Source organism: Hyaena hyaena, unplaced genomic scaffold (genome assembly GCF_003009895.1).
Source record: "Hyaena hyaena isolate Hyena2069 unplaced genomic scaffold, ASM300989v1 scaffold_233, whole genome shotgun sequence".
Lineage (NCBI taxonomy): Eukaryota > Metazoa > Chordata > Mammalia > Carnivora > Hyaenidae > Hyaena > Hyaena hyaena.
Genome location: NW_024080866.1, coordinates 1,053,278 through 1,073,920, shown reverse-complemented (window position 1 = coordinate 1,073,920; position 20,643 = coordinate 1,053,278). Strand labels below are relative to the sequence as shown.

At 54.3% G+C, this 20,643-nt stretch overlaps 3 protein-coding genes across 6 annotated transcripts in view; 1 reads left to right on the top strand and 2 right to left on the bottom strand.

Moving 5' to 3' along the window:
- PDCD11 (programmed cell death 11) overlaps positions 1 to 6,147 on the top strand; it is a 45,492-nt gene extending 39,345 nt beyond the window's left edge. Inside the window, exons 28-36 of one of the 4 annotated variants that reach the window (XM_039243937.1) lie at positions 450 to 572; positions 988 to 1,285; positions 1,507 to 1,623; positions 2,367 to 2,516; positions 2,724 to 2,968; positions 3,685 to 3,853; positions 4,453 to 4,606; positions 5,046 to 5,211; positions 5,800 to 6,147. In XM_039243937.1, coding sequence (XP_039099868.1) covers positions 450 to 572; positions 988 to 1,285; positions 1,507 to 1,623; positions 2,367 to 2,516; positions 2,724 to 2,968; positions 3,685 to 3,853; positions 4,453 to 4,606; positions 5,046 to 5,211; positions 5,800 to 5,971 — 1,594 coding nt within the window. In that variant the 3' untranslated portion in view covers positions 5,972 to 6,147. Of the gene's footprint in view, positions 1 to 449; positions 573 to 987; positions 1,286 to 1,506; positions 1,624 to 2,366; positions 2,520 to 2,720; positions 2,969 to 3,684; positions 3,854 to 4,452; positions 4,607 to 5,045; positions 5,212 to 5,799 lie in introns of all 4 variants that reach the window. The other 3 variants (XM_039243936.1, XM_039243935.1, XM_039243934.1) reach the window with 3 other exon arrangements.
- Positions 6,148 to 7,581: 1,434 nt separating this feature from the next.
- CALHM2 (calcium homeostasis modulator family member 2) lies at positions 7,582 to 12,348 on the bottom strand. Its single transcript, XM_039243938.1, has 3 exons — positions 12,063 to 12,348; positions 9,342 to 10,057; positions 7,582 to 8,526 (listed from the first exon to the last, which is right to left on the bottom strand). Exons 2-3 carry the CDS (start codon positions 9,894 to 9,896, stop codon positions 8,110 to 8,112), a joined length of 972 nt encoding a protein of 323 aa, XP_039099869.1. The 5' UTR covers positions 9,897 to 10,057; positions 12,063 to 12,348; the 3' UTR covers positions 7,582 to 8,109.
- Positions 12,349 to 14,867: 2,519 nt separating this feature from the next.
- Positions 14,868 to 17,961, bottom strand: CALHM1 (calcium homeostasis modulator 1). The gene is made up of 2 exons (XM_039243930.1): positions 17,410 to 17,961; positions 14,868 to 15,350 (listed from the first exon to the last, which is right to left on the bottom strand). Exons 1-2 carry the CDS (start codon positions 17,959 to 17,961, stop codon positions 14,868 to 14,870), a joined length of 1,035 nt encoding a protein of 344 aa, XP_039099861.1.
- Between the last annotated feature and the right edge of the window lie 2,682 nt (positions 17,962 to 20,643).

Sequence of the window (20,643 nt, the reverse complement as noted above, 5' to 3'; positions counted from 1 at the left end):
TTTTATTTATTTATAGGAGAGAGAGAGAGAGAGACAGCGGAGCAGGGGAGGGTCAGAGAGAGAGGGAGTCACAGACTGAAACAGGCTCCAGGCTCTGAGCTGGCAGTCAGCACAGAGCCCGACGCGGGGCTCGAACCCACGAACCGCGAGATCATGACCTAAGCGAAAGTCGGACGCTTAACCGACTAAGCCACCCAGGCGCCCCTAATTTAATTTTTTAAAAATGCTTATTTATTTTTGAGAGAGAGAGTGTGTGAGCAGGGAGGGGCATAGAGAAAGGGAGACAGAGAATCCCAAGCAGGCTCCATGCTTGTCAGCACAGAGCCCAAAGCAGGCCTTGATCTCACAAACTGTGAGATCATGACCTGAGCTGAAATCAAGAGCTAGACGCTTAACTGAGCCACCCAGGTGCCCTTATGACCATGAAACTCTTGTCTCTCTTCTGTCAGCCTCGGCCCCTCTGTTGTGGGTTTGGCCCAGTACCCGCATGTCTCCCAGTACAGCCCGTCCAAGAAAGCCCTTTATAACAGATACCTCCCGGAAGGGAAGCTGCTCACAGCCAAGGTCCTGAGGTAGGTGTCTTCCCTGCCCACACACACCCTTTTTTCCAAGGAGCCCTGGGAGGAGATTCAAGAGGTAAACTAGACTTAACGACTTAGGTCGTGTTGGTGCAGTGTTCAGGTGAACAAAATCCCTTTATTTGGAGCCTTCTATCTCAGCCCCAGCCTCAGCTCTAGAAGTTGATGTGGAGACTTTTCTCTGCATCGGCACTTGTTGGGGACAGAGTAGGGGGACATCAGAGCTGCCCCTGTATTTACTATTCAGCATGGTAAAATGTGCGGGTCATTCCAAAGAGTACTGAATGGATTCCAAGCAGGTGGGTCAGGGCCCAGAAAACCGGGCTGATCAGGAGAGAAAGGCCTGGGCTGTTTGCCGTGCCCATTGTCGTCTGTTTTCCTCGTTGTCCTCCCTCCCTCCCTGTTGTAGCCTGAACCGCCAGAAGAACTTGGTAGAGCTTTCGTTCCTCCCCGGTGACACTGGGAAGCCGGACGTGTTTCCCGCCTCCCTAGGACTGCCACTTCTAAAGCAAGAGGAGAGGAAAATGGAGGCAGAGGATCAGGAGCACAAAGGAGAAGAGCAGCAGCAGAAGAATCAGAAAAGGAAAGGGAAGAGGAACAAGGAAGGGCAGGAGGTGGTGCGGCTGCCTGGCAAGAAGAAAGAGCCCCAGAAACCACAGGCAAAGAAGCAGGGCAAGCGGCCGCGCCAGGAGTCCGCAGGTGAACAGGTACGTCCCTCCGGGAGGATGGCTTCCCTCATGGGCACAGGAGAGCGTTTCAGAGCCAGCCAGATGCCACATGGCCTTCTCTTAGACTGAGAGCAGTGTGAGTTTGGAGCCGGGAGCTGGATGGCGCCAGCAGGGGCAGAGGGAGGGCACTGCCCCGAGCAGCCAGCGGGTTCTCCTGGGCAGGAAGGGTGGCTTGGCATCTTTCCCATTTGTCATCTCAGGACGGAGCGAACAAGAAGCAGAAGAAAGCTGCTCCCTCAGAGGAAGAAGACAGTGGTGTTGAAGTGTATTATCGGGAAGGGGAAGAGGAGGTGGAAGAGAGGAGTGTGCTGCCCAAGGTGAGGGCCACATTGGTGGGGAGAAGAGGCGGCTCTGGGGAGGGAAGCCCTTGGTCTTCTGCCTCCGAGCTGGGCCTTCTCTTTCCTTTTCCCTTTTCTCTTCTTTGGCCCATCCTCTTCTCTCTCACTTCCTGTAAAATATGACCAGATGGGGCCACTAGGTCCTGCTTTACCCAAGGAGTGGGCTGCATAAAAGAAATTCTCATCAGTGTTTATTGAGTGGAGCTGAATTAAATTAGTGGGATGGGCAGATAAAGGGGAGGCTTAACCTTTCCTTAGCTGGCACCCCCTTCTGAAAGATGGGGACAGTATCATTTGAACTGAGGATCGACTGTGGAAGGGCTTCCCAGACCTTAGGTACTAACATCCCTACATCCTCAGAACGCTTGTCATGTCTCTGTCCTGGCTCTACTGTTACCTTACACGTGTGTGGCACTTTATACACAGATGTGTATATGTGTATGCATATGTATGCTGCTGCTGGTGGTAGGTTTTTTGTTTTTTGTTTTTGCTTTTTGCATGCATATGTGTTAAAAGCTTGTTGCCTCAATAAATCTGTTTATAAGAAAAGCTTTCAAGGCATCTATAGTTTCTCCAGTGGAGTGGGCCTAGCCTGGCCCTGGGAAGAGAGGGAGGGTCTCTGGGCTTAGTGGGAGCCCTTGCTTCTCCAGGTGGGACGGGGTGGGGAACAGGGTGCAGCCCGAGCCGAGTGCTTCCCTCACACACCTCTTGTGCTCCTTCAGGGGAAGCCAACCAGGCCAGCAGAAGTGCCCCGGCTACAGCTGTCCTCTGGTTTCATTTGGGACGTGGGGCTAGAGTCCCTGACCCCGGCCTTACCACCTCGAGCAGAGAGCTCCGACAGCGAGGAGGACGACAAGCCACAGCAGTCCACGGTGGTATATTTTGCAGGGACCCCTTGGTGCCAATTTCCTTTGCTCTCTCCTGGCCTGGGTGTCCCTTCTGGCAGGACAGGGGAGTCTCATGCCAGGGAGTATTTACAGAGCCCACAGACTGCCCTGCCAACCCTTGACTTCAACCTCAGACCTCCCCAGGGATCTGAGAAGTAGATTACTCACTAATTTTTGTGCCTTCCTTAGCAGAAGAAGAGCAAGAAGGAAAGGATATTGGAGAAGCAGAAGGCAGAGAAAGAGCTGTCCCGTATTGAGGAGGCGCTGATGGATCCTGGGCGACAGCCAGAGTCAGCAGATGATTTTGACCGACTCTTGCTGAGCTCCCCCAATAGCTCCATCCTGTGGCTGCAGTACATGGCCTTCCATCTGCAGGCCACGGAGATCGAGAAGGCCCGGGCCGTGGCTGAAAGGGCTCTCAAGACCATTTCCTTCAGGTCTTGGCCTTGTCCCCCTGCTTTGGTGGGGGGTGTCTCTTGACAGGAAGGGCTGTGTCTCCCCAGGCCGCAGGGCTTGCTGCCCGTGGGTCCTTTCCTCTTCAGCTGGCCAACAGTTTGGGTGGCCGCCACCCACACCTGTAGGTTCCCAGGCTTTGTCTCATAGCTGCGCTGTCTGTGAAACAGATCTGCTCATTTATATTTTATAGTCCCCTTCACTGAAGTGGCTAAGGGTAACATTTACAAGAGTCTCTCTACACTGAAATAAGGTGCCCAACTTGGAGCAGAAGTAGATTGGGGAAAATAACTCCATGTACCTGAGTACAGACACTCTCTACCCATTTCTAGGCACAGGGTAGAGTGAGTTTTCTGACAGCTAAGAGGAGGGATGGTGGTCATTTGCTTTGTTCTCTTAGTTTGGAGAGAGAGATTCTTCTCCTTCCTGCCCAGACATCGGGCCAGTTTAAGATTTAGTGGGCTTCCTTTCTAGGAATGGAGGTAGACAACAGGGGACCTCCCACAGTCAGGGGCTGGTGTTCTGCTTCTGCATAAGCTTGCAGTGGGGACTGGGCTTCTCGGTTCTCACTTGGGGCTGGAAACTGAGGATGTGGATAGAGCCTGGGAAGGAAGAAATAGTTCCAGTTAGCATCTTTGGGCGGTAGTGGGGGCTTTCTTGGGCTGAGGTGATGGAGCTCACATGCTGCCTCTCTCTCCAGAGAGGAGCAGGAGAAGCTGAACGTATGGGTGGCACTGCTGAATCTAGAGAACATGTATGGCTCTCCAGAGTCACTGACCAAGGTCTTTGAGCGGGCCGTGCAGTACAATGAGCCTCTCAAGGTCTTTCTCCATCTGGCCGACATCTACACCAAGTCACAGAAATTCCAGGTAGGAGTCTGGGCCAGCTGGCCTGTTGCCAGAGGGTCCTCAGCTGCTCAGAAACTAACTCCTGGGAGTCACAGAGGCAGCAGGGAAGTCACAGAGTTGAATCCCCACTTTATGGATCCAACCCTTCCATGCAGGCTTGCTCCGTGACATTGGACCCTAATTTGTTTGTCTTCTAAGTGGGTGGAGTAATTTCCTCCCCCCTCTGCTTTAGGGCTGCAGCAGGCAGAGGAGGGAAGTGAAGGGACAGCTAATCCCTGGTGTATATCCCTTGGGCTTACAGTCAGGAGACAGCAGCTTGGCCGAGTGTCCCTTTCCTGTCTCTCCTGTGCCCCCATGTTGTTCTCTCCTTCTCTCTTCTCCTCTTAGGACTTTCATGCAGCACAGGATTAGTAGGGAGAGTCCCCACCATGTAAGGCTCCCTCACATGCTCTCCTTACCTCTGTGAGCCTCTCTGCTTCCCTCAGGCATCTAGAATTGGGCCTGTACAGTGACAGGAGTGTGAGGCCACGTCTAGCCTCTCACAAGCATAGCTGCTGCCTGTCTCTGTCATTGCCTCATCTGTCATATCACACTCCATAGCTTACCTTTTCTTCCTATAGGAAGCTGGTGAGCTTTACAACCGGATGCTGAAGCGATTTAGGCAAGAGAAGTCTGTCTGGATCAAATATGGTGCCTTTCTTCTGCGGCGGGGCCAGGCTGGGGCCAGTCACCGTGTGATGCAGCGAGCCCTTGAGTGTCTGCCCAATAAAGAGCGTGAGTGCTCATCCCTACCTTCAGCCCAATTCTGGATCACATTAGGCTCTTTGATATCTGGGCGTAGGGATCGGGGGTTTTCTCTGAGAATGGGAAAGCCTAGTGGAGGGCACGTAACTATTTTTCTATTGATCACGTGCCCGTGTGTTGCATTTCAGATGCTAAGCTTCAAAGCTGAAGGAACAAAAAACAATTAGTGCTAATTTTGTAGCCTCTGCTCCCTCTTCCCTCTGGGCCCAGAGAGACTCTCCAGTGGGAGTCATAGATCAGTACCCGTCTGTGTATTTGGCCCTAAACTGCCCCACTGTCCCAGTTGTCATCACCCAGGGCTTAGAACCCATGAGCAGGGAGTCAGGAGGCAGACTGTCTGACACATAGCACCTTGAGCTGTGGTGAGGGTCTTTCTGCTTTGTGTATCTGAGCTGTCCTCTCCCTGCAGATGTGGATGTGATTTCCAAGTTTGCCCAGCTGGAGTTCCAGCTAGGGGATGCGGAACGGGCCAAAGCCATTTTCGAGAATACACTGAGCACCTACCCAAAGCGCACTGATGTCTGGTCGGTTTACATCGACATGACCATTAAGCATGGCAGCCAGAAGGAAGTCCGGTGAGAGGGGAAGGGATTGGGGCTGAATTAACTGCAGGGGATGGGGGATGTTGGCCAAGTGGATGAGTTTTAGCCCCACAGCCAGCCTCCGGCATCCCTGTTCTCTTACTCTCTCTGGAAGATCAGCTTTGACATGACATAGCAGGTCCTGTGGCATTCACTTTGCAACCTCTTTTCTGTGTCTGGAACCTGGGGTGGGCAGTAGGCTGGTCCTGGAGTGGGAGTCAGGAGACTTGGGGTTTTCTGCGTAATTTGTTGCACCTGCCTCTGGTGATAGGGAATGGTCATGGACTTGCTGTTGTCGCCTGTGTCTGCACGAGGCAGGGAGGAGTAGAGATGGGTGGACTGAGGTCCAGAAAAAACTAGGGCCTTGCCCAAGCCTGTGGGTGTTTGTCTGATCTGGAAAGTGAGGGTGGCAGTCTATCTCCCCATGGACACCTTAGGACTTTAAAATGGTAATAAACATGAAGATAGACGTGAGAGTACTGGAAAACAGACTCCAGGGCCAGAGAGCCAGGGGATGAAGGCTAGTCAGCAATCGAGTGGCGGGGGGCCAACAGACAAATGCTGCCTTGCTCTTCCTCGCAGGGACATCTTTGAGCGGGTCATTCATCTCAGCCTGGCTCCCAAGCGAATGAAATTCTTCTTCAAGCGCTATTTGGACTATGAGAAACAACACGGCACTGAGAAGGACGTGCAGGCCGTGAAGGCGAAGGCCCTGGAATACGTGGAAGCTAAGAGCTCCGGGTTGGAGGACTAGTGGCCAGCGGGCCTCAGACCACTGGCGGCTGTGGGCCAGCATGGCCGAATCTCAGGAGCGTGGGCAGCTGAAAAGCTGTGTTGTCTGAGGACTCTTATTTAAGTGTTGCTTTTTCTGCAGCACCTTTTAGGATAATCCTGTCAGGATGGAAAAGAATTTGAGCTTTTTTAGACTTCCTTTTTGCTTGTTTTATTCTAAGTACTAGTTTACTTCACTGTTACCCTTTTCTGAGGCTGCTCACTGTTGTAGGTAGCAGACTTGTGGACCCCTAGAAAAGCTGAGGCTCTCTCCCTCCTGGGAGTTTACTGCAGACAGGAATGGAGGGGCTGACTCCTGGCAACCTGGTGGGCAGGATCTCACTTTGGCTCCAGCAGGCGCTCGGTCCATCTAGAGGGGGTCAGCATGGTCCAGGGAGTGGGCCTCCTCCCCTGGGCTGAGTCCCTCAGTCTGCGCGCAGCTAGCACTTGTGCCCCTGTGTGGACCCTGTGAGGCTGGACGGGAGGATGAAGGCAGACCCCAGAAGGGACAGTTGCAGACCCTGGGCACCTCAGAGGAAAGCTGCAGGTATTGATAGGAACCACCTGGTGAGGTTACATCCCCGGCCCGCCAGGCCCAGATTATCCAGATTCTCCCAAGTTAGGTGCCTCATTTGTGCAATGGGGTTAAAAAAGTCTTACTTGGAATGGTTGTTTTGTGGATTAAATGAGAGGGGGTATGTTTGTGTGTTGCCACAGGACCAGGTAGGTAGGAGGCTCGGTGAAGACCTAGGTTGCTGTGCTGTGTGAGTTGCGGAGACCTGCACAGTTTTTCTATGTCCCTGTAGCCCCTCTGTGGAGAGGTTACTGGATGGAGGGCATTGATTGGCTGGATGATTTTCCTTGAGACCCAAGGGAAAGGGGACATGTTGAGTCCACCACGCCCATGCCTCCCTGGGACCCTTGTAAATTTCCCAGAAAGATGGCCTCCACCTCCTTTGGTAAGTAAGAATCCTGTATGTTCCAGAATTCTTGGAGGCCAGCACAGACCCAGTTGGTTGTTGAGGCCAGTTCTTTTTTGGCTGGTCTTAAGGGGATTAAACATTTTCTTTGGCAGGGCTTTAAATGTCCTGAGAACTGGAGAGCTTTCCTATGGGAAGTGACTGGGCTGGATGCTGGGAATTAGGACAGGGACAGGGAGAGCATCAAAGGTTTTAGAGTTGGTGGAAGTGATCAGGCAAGGGTGGGCATGTATGGGTAGTGGGGAGAGGTCAAGTTGGGGCTATCCTGGCTTTTGGTCATCAGCACTAAGTTATAGGGACTAGTCTGCTCTACTGAGTGCAGGATCTTTTGACTCATGAAATTTAAGCTGATCTTCCATCTGGGAAAGGCCAGGCTTCACCTGTTCCCCAGATCAAATCAGATAATTGAATCTAATTATCAAGACCTCATCAGCCATAGGGCCTTCCCACATGTGGGAATTTGGCTTTCCCTGCACCCCCTGCCCTCCCTTCCATCCATTTTAATCTTGTTCAGAGTCCCGCTAGCCCCCCTTGCTCCCAAGGGCCTGTCTCCATGACCACCAGCCTGCTGTGGCATAGGCCATCCAACAATGCAGACACCAAGCTACTCCTTTATACTAGGAAAAACTTTTATCAAAAATGTAAGTCTATAAAATAAAGCCAGAGGCTCACATAGGAGGGCAGCTTCCTGCTGAGCACTGCTGAGCCAGGCGTCATATGCAGTCACACAGACGTTAACTGCAGGATACCCCGTACGGGGATATCACTGTCACCCAGCTCTGCTGGCCGTAGCTTCCCAGCCTTGGAGTCCCACCGGTAAATAGTTGTCCATATCATAGTTAATTAAGGACCAGTTCTGGGAAATGGTCTCTTCTCCAAAGCTGTTGACCAAGTGTTTGGTGGAAGCAGGAGAGGGGGTTTCTTCAGGTCTGAGAGCCTTCCTGTCGGAGCGGACCACATTGTCTACTAGCTCTCTCCACACCCCAGGTTACTCTGTGTTCCTTGCTTCTGACCTGTTTCCCCAAAAAGTTAAAAAAAAAAACCAGACCAACCATTCCCTTCTGATGCTGACGTGAGCAGGCAGCGGAGTTCAGCTTGAGACCAAGTACTGTCACTTGCAAAGAATGTGGGAACAGGGCCCTCAGGAGGGAAGCAGGGCCATCTCCACGCCTTCTGGTGCCGTGCCGTTGCCTGCCAGGCCCTGGGCCCACTTGTGCAGGCGGCTATAGAGCGGGAGGCCCTGGTTCTCGCGGTACAGATAGACGCCGGTGATGGCGTTCCACTGTGGCCGAGGCTGGGTGCCTTCCACGGGGAACCTGGCCACCAGCTCCTCGTCATCCTTGTCGAGTGCCACAAAGCCGAAGAAGCGGCGCACGTTGTTGGCAGCCAGCACCCGTGAGTGTACCTCGGCCGTGCGCTGGAAGAGCTGGTCCTCGTTGGCGCGGTACTGCGCCCAGTAGGCCTCCTGGCGGTAACTGAGTGGTGAGCAGTAATGCTTGAGGCACTTGGTCAGGAACACCAGGATGGCCACCATGCCAATAAGCAGCCACCCGAAGAGCTGGCCAGAGAAGGGGCAGGGTTGAAGAGGGGCAAGGAGCTGCCTAGACCCTCACCACCCCAGGAAGAAGGGGGAGGAGCTGGTCAGAGGGTTCAGGCTGGGCTGAACTTAGCCACACCCCCTGAGAGCAGATTCTACTTCTAGAAGGGAAACCAGCCCTAATGGCTGTGATTCCACTTCTTGGTCCTCACTCCCTTGAACTCACTTTGTTTGTTTGTTTGTTTGTTTGTTTAGAAAATCCTGTGCTCCTTCCTGTCTCCCTCATCTCCTGCTACTATAAGTTAATATTCCCAGCAGTGTTTTCTGCCCAGGTCTCTGCCCTTGTCCTCTCTCCTGGCTGACCTCTGCTCCTTCAGAATTGAGCCACAGCTAAGGTGAGGATCACGGCAGCAGCCACTGCTTCCTGACTGAACACGCTTCCTCCCTTGGGGGACTCCCCTGTGTCAGCAACACTTGACAGCTGACTTCCTGCTGGGCCAGGGTCCTTCCTGGAGTAGGAACATGTCAACTCCTAGCCAACAGCAACTGTTTCATAAGCTTGCAGGGATTCGTGCTCAATCTGGGCGAAGCAGAGGTTTAATCTGTGACCGGGATCAAGGCTTAGTCTAAGCCAGAACATTCTTTTAATGTTTAAAACTTGCCGTACCAAGTCCTAACTCATAGGTTACCCAGCTCAGACACCTGATGCTGACAACCTAGTGCTTTCCTGGGGACCTCTCCCTCAACTCTACCTATAACATTGGGCCATCCCAGCACCTCCCCACCAGCCGTTGCCTCAAGAAGAAAGAAGAGCAACTTTCCTTGCACAGCCTTACCTGGGACTCGTACTTGAGCCTGCGGGTGACTTCCTCCCGGAAGCCTGACAGGTTGGCAGGGCCCTCCCCACAAGGGAACCTGGCCAGGATTTCTGTGGCATGGTCTGGTGGGAAGCCCTTTTCCCCGGCTGTGAGTGAGGAGGGGTCCACAAACTCGCTGAGAGCACAGACGTAGGCCTCACCGCGCAGCAGGGAGATGACAGACCAGGTCACAGGGGCCACGGCCGCACGGCCCAGGATGGAGCTTAAGAGGAGGAAGTTGGGGGCAGCCGAGCAGTTCTTGGTCCTCCGGTACTGGCATTCGGTAACTAGGTTCCAGGTGTGGTTGTTGAGGATGACACCGATGAGGAAGAGTGCCAGGGCAGGCACACCGATTGCTGTCAGCCCATACAGGTAGTTCCGGGCAGGTGAGCAAGGGCAATGGAAAGCCACCACAGAGAACAGCTCCTGGCTACCCACTGTGCCCAGTGCCACCAGCCCGTTGAAAATCATCACATCCTTGCTCTTGAAGAAGAGTGATAGGAAGCGGAAGTTCTCTGCAATCAGGGCCGCCATAGTGATGGGTCGGCTGGGGGACCAACTGCAAGGGGCAGAGCAGGCGGAGACTGAGGTCGATGGTTCCTGGTGAGCCTAGGAAGGGGTGCAGGCTGGTAGGCATCTGAAGGCAGGGCGAGGTCTTGCCATTGTATCCCCTGTAGTGGCTGGCCGGGTGTTCCCTGTGGAACAGTAAGGACTGTTTCAGTTTGCCTTTGAAAACTCTGAAAGGGATTGAGGGAATCTTGTGTGGTCAGGCTGGTGAGAAGGGAAGATTTGGGGAGCCCTGGGGCATAGGGGACATGGTGGCAGCCACTGCTTGCTGAGCTCCTGCCAAGTGTCAGGCGCTTTCCATCCTTCATTGCCAATGGTCACGATCGCACTGTGTTGTCAGGCCCCCAATGTATATAGAGAGGGTGGAGGCTTCCTGAGGGTGAGAGGCTTGCCAAGGTCACAGGTAAGTAAGTGGCAGAGGTGAGATTCACGCTTAGGTCTGTCTGCCACAGGTACTCAGGTTCTTGTTCCCCAAGCCTTCCTTGAAGGAGGAATTAAAGAGTGGCCTTGTGGCCCTGGGCAATGTGCTGATGTGCTAAGGGACCTAGGACTATTTGGGGGGGTTTTGTCCTCAAAGCCTGTAGCCCACGGGTATAACTTCTGCAGTGGGTGTCCTGGTGAGTAAGGGACTTGGGCTTGACTCAGTGGTGTGGGGTGGGGAAGAGGGAGGGGACTCGGTCAGTGGTGAGCCTGGCACAGTGTCCCTGGAATTCATGAGAGCTTTTCATTTTGGAGACCCCAGCGTCTGGACTGGTTTAGGAGATCTGGCTTTCAATGTACTTCATGACTTTTCTTTGGGTCTCAGTGTCTTCTGTGAAAAGAGGACAAATTATTCTGGCCCTTGCTCTCTCCTTAGGGGTGCTGAAGGGAAAAGAAAGGGGAAAAATGATGCCTAATAATTGTTCTGTGTCAGAAACCCCCACCTAACCCTGTCAAGTCTTTAGGGTGGCCCCCAGAGGTGAGGCAGCTGGTACAGTTCTTCTTGCAAAGACCAGGAAACTGAGGCCAAAAGAGGAGAAACTGCCTTGCTCGAGGCCATTCAAGTATGGAAGTGCCTGGGCAGGACTTATGAGCCTGATGTAAGGAGGCTTGGGAAGTGGACAAGGGTGGGTCCAGCTAAGTCAGTCCTCTGTTTTCTTGGTCTCCTGACCTTGCTCTGTTCTCCTCGATTAGAACCCTGGCGAACCTTCCATTCCCCACGCGTTACCCCTCTCTAGCAGCCTCCCAGGGGACTGCCCAGCCTGCCAGTGACAGGAGGCCTTGATGGAGGCTAAGGCTCGACCATCCCCACCAGCCCACACCCGGCCCACTCTGCCATGTGGTACTGGCAGCCTGCCAGGAAGTGGCTGCAGCTCCAGCCATGTCCTGACTCCCTTCCTAGGCTCCACCCACACAAGCAGACAGGCCAGGGTGTGGCCCCATGTGCTCCCCATCTAGGGGGATGAAAAACAAAAAGCCCGCAGCCAGAAGCCCGGGAGTGGAGGGATGGTGTGGGCAGCAAGCAAAGCGGGGAGACCTGCCCGTGTTTCCTTCTCTACATCCTCTGTACACCGCCACCCCTCCCGCTCTCTGCCAAGGTTGCCAGATGGGTCCCGGCAGAGCTTGGTGACCACGTGGGGAGCCAGGAGCAGGAGGAGGGATCTGACTCTCCCTCCCACTCCACCCAGGGCCTCCAGTCCCACTCTTTGGGAAAAAGTTTGTACAGTGTTGCCAAGGATGAGTGGGTTAAAGCCAGGCTCCCTCTTCCTCTTCGCCTCTTGGCTTCAAGGCTTCTAATGAGCTTTCGTGGGGCCCCTGGGTTCATAAACTGTCCAAAGTGGGGTACAGGATACCTGAATCCTTGGGGTAGTGAACAGAGGAGAGAACAGGCCATCGGCTGAGACTACAGGCCCTGTCCCGCAGGCCAGGGAGGGGTCACATCTAGGCCTGGGTGGGACCTCCAACCACAGCAGTTGGGACAAAAAAATGGGTCAGGCTGGGAGAGGGGCCTAACTGGCTGGGCCCAGAGTGAGGAGCCTCAGGGAGGGGCCTTTCTCCCCAGGACAATCTCTCTGGGTAGCCTTGAGCAGTCTGGCCATCCTCCCCATCCTCCCCGTCACCTGGTACACCCCAGGGAGGGGCCCTTCCTCTTACCTGGGGCCAGCTGTGGGCAACAACCAGTGGCTTCAGCCCCCGGCGGGGCGTGGGCCTGCAGGGCAGCCCCCTCCGCAAGTGCTGCCGGCAGTGCCCTCCCCGGGCTGCCTTGTGCTTTCTTCTGCACCGGGAGCAGGGAGCTGGAGGCCAGCAGGGCCGGGGCCTGGCGCTGTTTTCTAAGAAGTTTTAACTCCAGAAAGAGAAGGAAACAGCAGGATGGAGCAGTAGCACCAAGTGGAAAAACAGCCTCCCTCAGGCGCCAGGCAGGGGCGGGCGGATGGTGAGGGCGGTGCAAGAGGAGAGGAAGTTGGGCTGCCTGTTTAGGCGCCTGGCCCGTGCCGGCCTTCCCGGGCCAGCTGCGCACCAGGGGGCTGGCTCAGGGGCCAGGCAGGGGGCGCTTCCGGGAGACCCTGCCTGGGCCTGCCTGCGCGGCCGGTGTCAGGAGCACGCCTCGTGCTTGACCCCCACCGGACAGAAGCTGGCACGGAGGCCCCAGCAGGGTTGGAGGGGAGGTGCCACCAGACTGCTGCTGACCCCTGGCAGGATGCACAGGCCACGGCCTCCCTACCTCATTCTGGCTCCTCTCCCTCGGAGAGCCGCCCTGCCCCTGTCGGTCCTCCTCCCCACTACTGGCTCTTCTGTCCATACTTGAGCTAACTCCCCAGGTACTGCTTCACATCTCAGAAGGGCTGGCAAAGGGATTCTCTGAGGCCCTGTGGGCAGACCGCTGAGTGGTGGGTAGAATTTACAAGAAGGCAGGTTGCTGAAAGAACCCCTTTGTAACCATCAGAGCTGCCCAGCCTGTCCCAGAAAGTGGTCATGAGCTCCCTATCTGTAGGAGGGTGCAAGCTGAGGCTGGTAAGTTATGGGCCAAGAATGCTAAAGGAGAGTGCCCTGTCCAAGGACAGGCTAGATGAGCACTATGATTAAGGGAGAGACTCTCTTCTCTTCCCCCCCCCGCCCCTGCCCCCCCATCATCTCTGCAGTGTTTGTGGTTCTATGACCGTGAGACCACTGAGTGCCATGCTAGCCTCCCTGGGCTGTGCTTGTCCCTGCACAGAAATGAATGGAACAGACCAGTGGTTATTATTCAGATCCTACCATGTACCAAATACCATTCCAGATTCTTCCTCAAAAATTGTCCTCCTATATTCTCACCATAATTCTGAAAAACAGGTCTTTTAAAGATCTATTTTTCAGATAGACACACTGAGGTCTGGAGGGATTTGGTGAGGTCCTTACAGCTCTAGTTCTTGAACCCTGATCTGCCTGACCCAAAACTTTGCTCTTTCCTTGGCATTTGTACCTCCTGATACGCTGGGCATGTCCTCCTCCCAAATAATGAAAGGAGCTCAGGCTGAGTCTTAGATGTGGGAATGGAGGGAAGACTAATTGGGAAAGAGGGAAATTATTAAAGCAGTGTTGTAGGGATCAAGATCAAAATGAATTCCTAGATGAGCGGGACTTCTATCTTCTGGGCCCTCAATTCCCTCCTTGACATGCTGGCTCCAGTTCCTTAGGTCACCCTCCCACTTCTGTCCAGAGGAGGAGAAGCTCTCAGGTTCCGAAATCTACAAACACATTAGCCACTGGGTACTGAGTACCTATTTTGTCTTTTACACACTCACATGTTTCATGATTATAACAACCCCATCAGGTTTCCACTCCAGGCAGCTCCCCTTCCACTCCTCCATCTTCATCTCTACCTCAGGGCAGAGCCTTTTAGCACTCTAGAGCCCCCTTCCCAGGGAGTAGGGTTTTTCAGAAAATGGGAAAACATCAGCTTCTTTTCTAAATGCCTGAGCTCTGGGGAGGTCTAATTTTTCTGGATGTAAAGGGAGGTTTTCAGGTGGTCTCCAAGGACCCCTCCAAGGGAGGATGGTGTGGTCTGAATGTGTCCCCTCCATTCATGTGCTCAGTCTTAACCCCCCAGGGTGATGGTACTAGGGGGTGGGGCCTCTGGGAGGTGCTTAGGTCATGAGGGCAGAGCCTCATGAATGGGATCAGTGCCTTGACGAGAGGCTCCAGAGAGTTCCCTTGAGAAGGTGCTGGCTTTGAACAAAGAAGATGGCCTCCATCAGAACGTGACCGTGCCAGTGCCATGATGTTGGACTTCCAACCTCCATAACCGTGAGAAGTAAATTTCTGTTGTTTATAAGCTACTTAGTCTGTGATATTTTGTAATAGCAGTTCAAATGGCTAAGGCAGGAAGACTTGTGCTCAGCAGTAAGTAAATGTACTTGAAAATCGTTGCATGGCCCCTGCAGTGACCGCACACTCTGGCTTCTCCTGAGCAGACCTGACTTCTGGGATCTTGTGTCATCACCTAGAACTGCAGGTGTGTGACATCAGGTGAGGCTGTGTGCCATGTCCTCCTGGCCCACTCTCAGCCCCATGCAGGAGACTGGCCAAAATCAGAGGATTCCTGCCTTGTGAGATGGCCATCCGCCCCCTCCCCCTCCCTGAGGATTGCGCAGAAGGGAGCCGAGACTGTAAAAATTCAGAGCAAGGATGGCTGTAGAACCTGAGGAGATAGTGAAGCAGGGATGAAGTGGCTGAGGAAGGGCTGCCCAGGTGGGAGCTTATCCTTCCACAAGCCAGTGCCGAGCCCCTCTGACTCACAGTTGCTGTGTCACAGCTGGAGGACTGAGGTCCCCTTCCAGCTCTAGATTTCCTGCCTGAGTGGGCAGGTAAATGCCTGGGCCTACTGCCCAGCACCTGCAGACTTCATCTTTCCATCTGGTTTGGGGAGCTGAGAGCCCATGGGCTCAGACCTCCTTTCTTGCCTCTTCATTTGGCCACAGTTCACACTCTGCTGAAGTAGGTGGCCACCTCTTTGCGTGGAGGCCGGGGCCCACCACCTGCCCAGCCATTGCCCATCAGGGGCTCCTCCTGGCCCAGCCGCAGGGGTGGCTTGCATTTGTGCCAGCTCGTGAGCAGCCTGTTCACGGCGCCTTGATCTGTGATGCCACGAAGCTTCTCCCTCTCCTCCTCAGCACCATCGGTGGTCGCTGGAGCAGCCGAGCTAGCAGGGGCCCTGGCCAGTGCCTCATGGGCGTGACCCAATTCCAGGTCATGGTTCATGGCCTCGAAGAACTGTTGGATGCAGACCTTGGCAAAGGCCTTGGCGTGTTCTGTGCATGTTTCATCAAAGAGCTTGCGCTCGATGTCAATATAGTGGGACCAGTACTTGCTTTTGAGGAAGGCGGCCTGTGTGAAGCAGGGCCGCACTGAGCGCACCACAAATGCCAGCAGTGTGGTCAGCAGCACAAAGGACCAGCCCAGTGCCTGCAGGGGAGAGAGGAGAGAGTCGGCTGGCATTGCTCTCCAGCCTCCCAAGCCTGTCTAAATCCCCAACGCACTCTCTACGTCAGGGCCTCTAGGGAAAAGAAGACTGACAGGGCAAATGACCTTAACTCTTGGCCTCCATTTCCTTTTCCGTCAAATGGGCATAGGTACACGATCTCACGGAAATGAGATCATGTAAGCAAAATGCCCCACACGTAGACCTGGCACTCAATCCACTGGAGTTAACTGGGCACACCTTGGAATTAGGCTGCCTGGCTTTGGACCCTGTCTTCAGTCCTTAGTGGTTGACCAGGAGCAAGGTGTCTGACTTCTCTGTGTCTCAGTTTCCCCACCTATAAAATGGGGTTGTTGATAGTACATATCTCATAGGGTTTTTGTGGGGACTAAATGTAATAAAAAAAAACAACAACAACACAGTGCCTGGTATGGGGTTAGTGCTCAGTAACTGTTGGCCACTATTATTATGTCAATAGGCCCTCATTAACCTCCCAGGGTCATAGTGACCCTTCCTCCTCTGAGTTTTGCACCCCTCCTCTGGCTCCTGGTATTGTCTGCCTGTCAGTAGCCAGCACTGAATAAGCTTCCTCTGTGTGGGCTCTAGGTTGGGCCCTCAAGGGCCACAGAGACAAATCAGACAGTTGCTCAAACCCTGTGCTGAAGAGCACTAGACGCTTACATGCTAGGTCTCTGCCAATAATTCAATCAGGAGTGGGGCAGGATGCCTTCCTAATCGGGCTTCTGGTTCAGCCCCCAGCTGCCCAGAGAAGTGTTTGGCCAGATCAAGATGCAAGGTAAGTGCCTGTAATCGGAGTTGGGGGCTTGTGGCAGAGCAAACGTGGGCTGGGAGCTGCAGAGCACGTGCTTGGTCTGGGGGGCATCCCCTGTGCTGCTCCAAGGGGAGACATGGACCCTGTGGGGCTGGACATTTTCGTGTTTTAAGTAAAGCCAAAATCTGATTTTTCTGTGAAAATTTCTGGGTTTTAGAGGATGTTGACTAATTCCAAAATTGAATTTTGAATTCACTTGGAAGTGAAACATGTCTGTAGGCCAGGCAGCCTGTCCTCCAGGGGCCCTTTTAGTTTACGATGCAGGTAGAGGGACAGTTGCCCCAGGCCCTGAGGCCTGGGACCGTGGCACAAGTGCCCACGGTGGTTTGGGAAGGAAGCAGAGCTTGTACACTCAGAGTGTGATATTCATGTGATGACGCAGGCCCCAGGGGAGGGCTGGAGATGGGGGCCAGGGATCCGGACTCCAGAGCAGAGGTTCTCTAGCCCTGGCAGGGCAGGCCCGGCCCCCTCCCTGCCCTGACAGCCCTGGTCCGTCTGCTGCAAGGGCATGCTGCTGCTTCCTCCCGATGCTGCAGCGACTGCAGGGGAGGCCTGGGGGCTTAGATGAGGGAGCTCCCGAGGGGCAGAGGACGAGGGAATGGGGCTGGGGGTGGGGAACCAAGCTCACACTCATCAGTGAGCCCTCCACCCCTGCCTTTAGCATGCATCCCAATAGTACATCCCCTTTACCCAAGCCCTCCCTTCCAGACGACCCAAGACCCTTGGATCCCACTCCCTGAGCAGGGAGGCACCTGCTGGAGGCATTTGCCAGGGAAATGTACCCAAATGGCCCAGCCACCCACCTGCCTCACCACTGCCCTGGCCTGGAAGAAGAAAAGGATGCAAATGCACCAGGCTTCCTAGCTGCAGCTCAGGATGGAGAATGTGGGGGCTGGCTGAGCTGTTGGGTCCACTCTAGGGACAGGCCTCCGGACTGAGGTAGCCACAGCACTTTTTCCAGGTGGCTCTGGTCCAGGGAAGACACACGGCTCTGCCTTCAGAAGGCCTGGCCTCAGCTGGGAAAATACAGCCCTGTCCCAAAGAGCTCTGTCTGAGGGGGAGACCCAGCCCAGTCTGGGGACTCCAATCTATTGGGGAAACATGACTCTACCCTGAGAAAGCCCCATTTCCAGAGGTGAGGGATTGGGCCTTGCCAGAGGGAGCCCGGGCTGTGAGGGGAGACCCAGGCCAAGGCTGTTTCACCCCCTCACCTGGGAGATGCAGCGCAGGTACCGCACGGCCACCTCGCGGGCCAGCAGCCAGTCGCCATCATAGATGTCAGGGCAGGGCACCCTGGCTAGCAGGCGGGCGAGCTCAGGTGGGGGCAGGCCAGGCGCCAGGCTGCCGTTGCCCAGCACTGTCACGGGCACGGCAGTGCAGAAGGCACAGAGGAAGCACTTGCCATCCAGCAGTGTGACAGCCACCCAGACGACGGGAGCGATGAGGGCCCGCTGTGCCATGGAGCAGAACATGTAGCGCAGCACGGCAGGGTCTTTGGCCCGGCGGCCCCGGGGCCGCTTCCACTCTTCGGCCAGCATGGACACGTTGTTGTTCATGACCAGGCCGAGTAGGAAGAGCACCAGCGGGGGCGCCAGCAGGATGCCCGCGCTGTAGGCCGCGTTGTAGCCGGGCAGGCAGGGGCAGTTGAAATCGAAGGCAGAGTACACCTGGGCGCTGGCCAGTGCCATGATGCCGCAGATGCCGTTCATGAAGGACTCCTGGTTGGACTGCAGGAACTGGAATATCATCCGGAACTTGTCCATGGTGCCCCCCACGGGGCCTCAGGGCCTCCTCCCACCTCACCACTGCTTCAGGATGGCCCCTGCGGCCCAGGCTGCCCAGCGGGTGCCCACCTCATGGCGGAGACGGGCAGAGCTCAGGGCAGTGGCAGAGGTCACGGTCTCTTTGAGAAACCTTCTAGTCAGGGGCTGGCTGAGAGGGCACAAGTCATCCAATCCTGTGGGTGCAGCCAGGGCTCTGCCCCTCCCTCCCTTCCCCTCCTGGGCTTCTCTTTCCACAGCTGCCTCCGGCACTGGGAAACCATGAGGGCCACACCTGATGGAGACCAGTCTCTTTGGGTGTGGGAGGAGGGAGGGGGAGGAGGCTCAGACGCAGGCTGGGAAGATACTGTCTCCAACAGGGCTGAAGTTTGGGAGAATGTGGGGCTGTGGCAGGGCCTGGACTTCTTGACCTTTTCCCCTGGGCTCCTAGGAAGCATATGACCCTCCTCTGCCCTTCCCATTAGGTCTTTCCTCTGTGCTATATAAGAGTTCAAGAGGGTTCCTTGATTAGTTCAGACAGTGATGGTATGATAAGTTAGTGATGGCCGTGATGGTGGTGGCTGTAATGAGGGCAATAATGGTGGGGGTGGGGATGGTGCTGCTGGAGGTGAAAATGATGGTGGTTCTGATGGCAGTGGTGGAGGTGAAGGTGCTGCTTGTGGTGGTGGTGGTGACAGTGGTGACGGGGATGGTGGTGGTGACGATGGTGGAGATGGTCGTGGGGATGGCAATGCTGTTGGTGGTGATAGTGGTCGCAGCAGGGATGACAGTGGTGGTGGTGGCAGTGGGGATAGAGCTAATGCAGCCTCACATAGTGTAAAAACCCTTGACTTTGGAGTCAGAGGATTTGGATCTGCAAGGTTGCTGGGTCCGCTCCCTGCTGGGCAGGGCGTGAGCATAAAGCAGGTGCTCTTATGTCCAGTCTGCTTGGATCTCTGTGGGTGTGTCTGTGTGTTTACGGACTGTGGATGACAAATCCTTTCCCGGCTGCACCTCCTACTTCTACTCCCCCAGATAAAGAATTAAAGGGGTGGGAGTGGCCTCCAGAGTGTGTGAGGAGCCAGGCCAGGGCCCCTCCATCGGCATATCAAAGTGGGGCAGAGTTTAAAGGGCTCCCTTTGATGCTGCCAGTTCTCCCAGAAAAACAGGTCAGATCCAGCTCTAACCAAATGGGGCTGAAGCAGAGCAAGAGCCTGGATGCGGAGGCTCCATGGGGCCCTCAGATCTGTGTCCCTGTGTGTGCCCGTGTCCGAGCTCCCTGTGGCTTTGGGCCTCTGCGTATCTGCATGTGTGCAAGTGACCACAGGAGAGCTCTCTGTGTCTGCGTGTCTCTGTATGACCGACAAGAACTGGCACTGCCTGGGGCTTCCCCTGTGTCTGGCCATATGCCATCACCTTGTGTAATGCTCACACAATCCTATGGGAAAGGTGCTTCTGTCCCTGTTTCCCAGAACTGGGGACTGAGGCTGAGGTTAAGTTATTAGCTAAAGGTTACACAGCTTGTGGGTGGAGTGGAATTCAGACTAGGTGGGAGTCGGGTGTGAAGGAGGGGGTAGGGAAGTATTTTTGCCTTTTTCCTCCAGTTGTATCAGGTCCTCCTGTTCTGCTAGTTTGGATGGAAAGGCTAGTGTATCACAAGTATGATACAGGTGGGGAGGGGCATTGCTCACCTCAGTCCTCATGCTGGAGCACCTAGGTTGGTTGTACCTGCAGGACCTTTTGGGGGGCTCTCCAGAGGTGCACCCACAAGTGCAGAGCAGGATGAGCAATATATACAAATATCTAATCATTATGTTGTGTACCCGAAACCAATATAATGTTATAGGTGAGTTATATCTCAATTTAAAAAAAAAAAAAAAAAAGCCTTGAAGAGGAACTGCCTGTGGTCATTTCATGCAAAAAAAAAAAAAAAAAATCTAATGTTAAAAAATTGTGCTCACTGAAGCCAACTCAAATTTCTCATTTTAGTTTATTTTATTATTTTTTTTTAATTTTTATTTATTTCTAGGAGAGAGAGAGAGACAGCGTGAGCAGGGGAGGGTCAGAGAGAGAGGGAGACACAGACTCTGAAATAGGCTCCAGGCTCTGAGCTGGCAGTCAGCACAGAGCCCGATGCGGGGCTCGAGCCCACGAACCGTGAGATCATGACCTAAGCGAAAGTCGGACGCTTAACCGACTAAGCCACCCAGGCGCCCCTCAAATTTCTCATTTTAAAGCGTCTGGAAGATTTCATGAGGATGTTTTATACCAAGTCAGTATTTAATATCTTTCCTAGTACTTTGTATTACATCTTTCTTACCATAATTATATAAGATAAAAAAGATGTAATTGTTGGTTTTTTTTTCCCCCCACCAGGCTCTATATAGATGTCTCCAAATCCCCTCACTTTGCCCTGGTGTCATGAGCCAGTGTTATCAGTGAGTTGATCAGTGGGGTGGGATGAAGATTAGGAACCTCTCAGCCTCTAAAAGAGGGTGGGGCAGAGCAGGTGCTCTATGAGGGAGAAGGTAGAGGTGGCACCGACTGAGGCCAGAACTGTGTCAGAGACCATAGCAGGGACACGAGGCTGCATGGGGGCGACTCCTTAGTCATCACCCTTTTTGTTGTGCTGTCCCCCTCTTTGAATACTGTCTGCCCTCACTCTTGCCTCCCCAAGTCCACTTC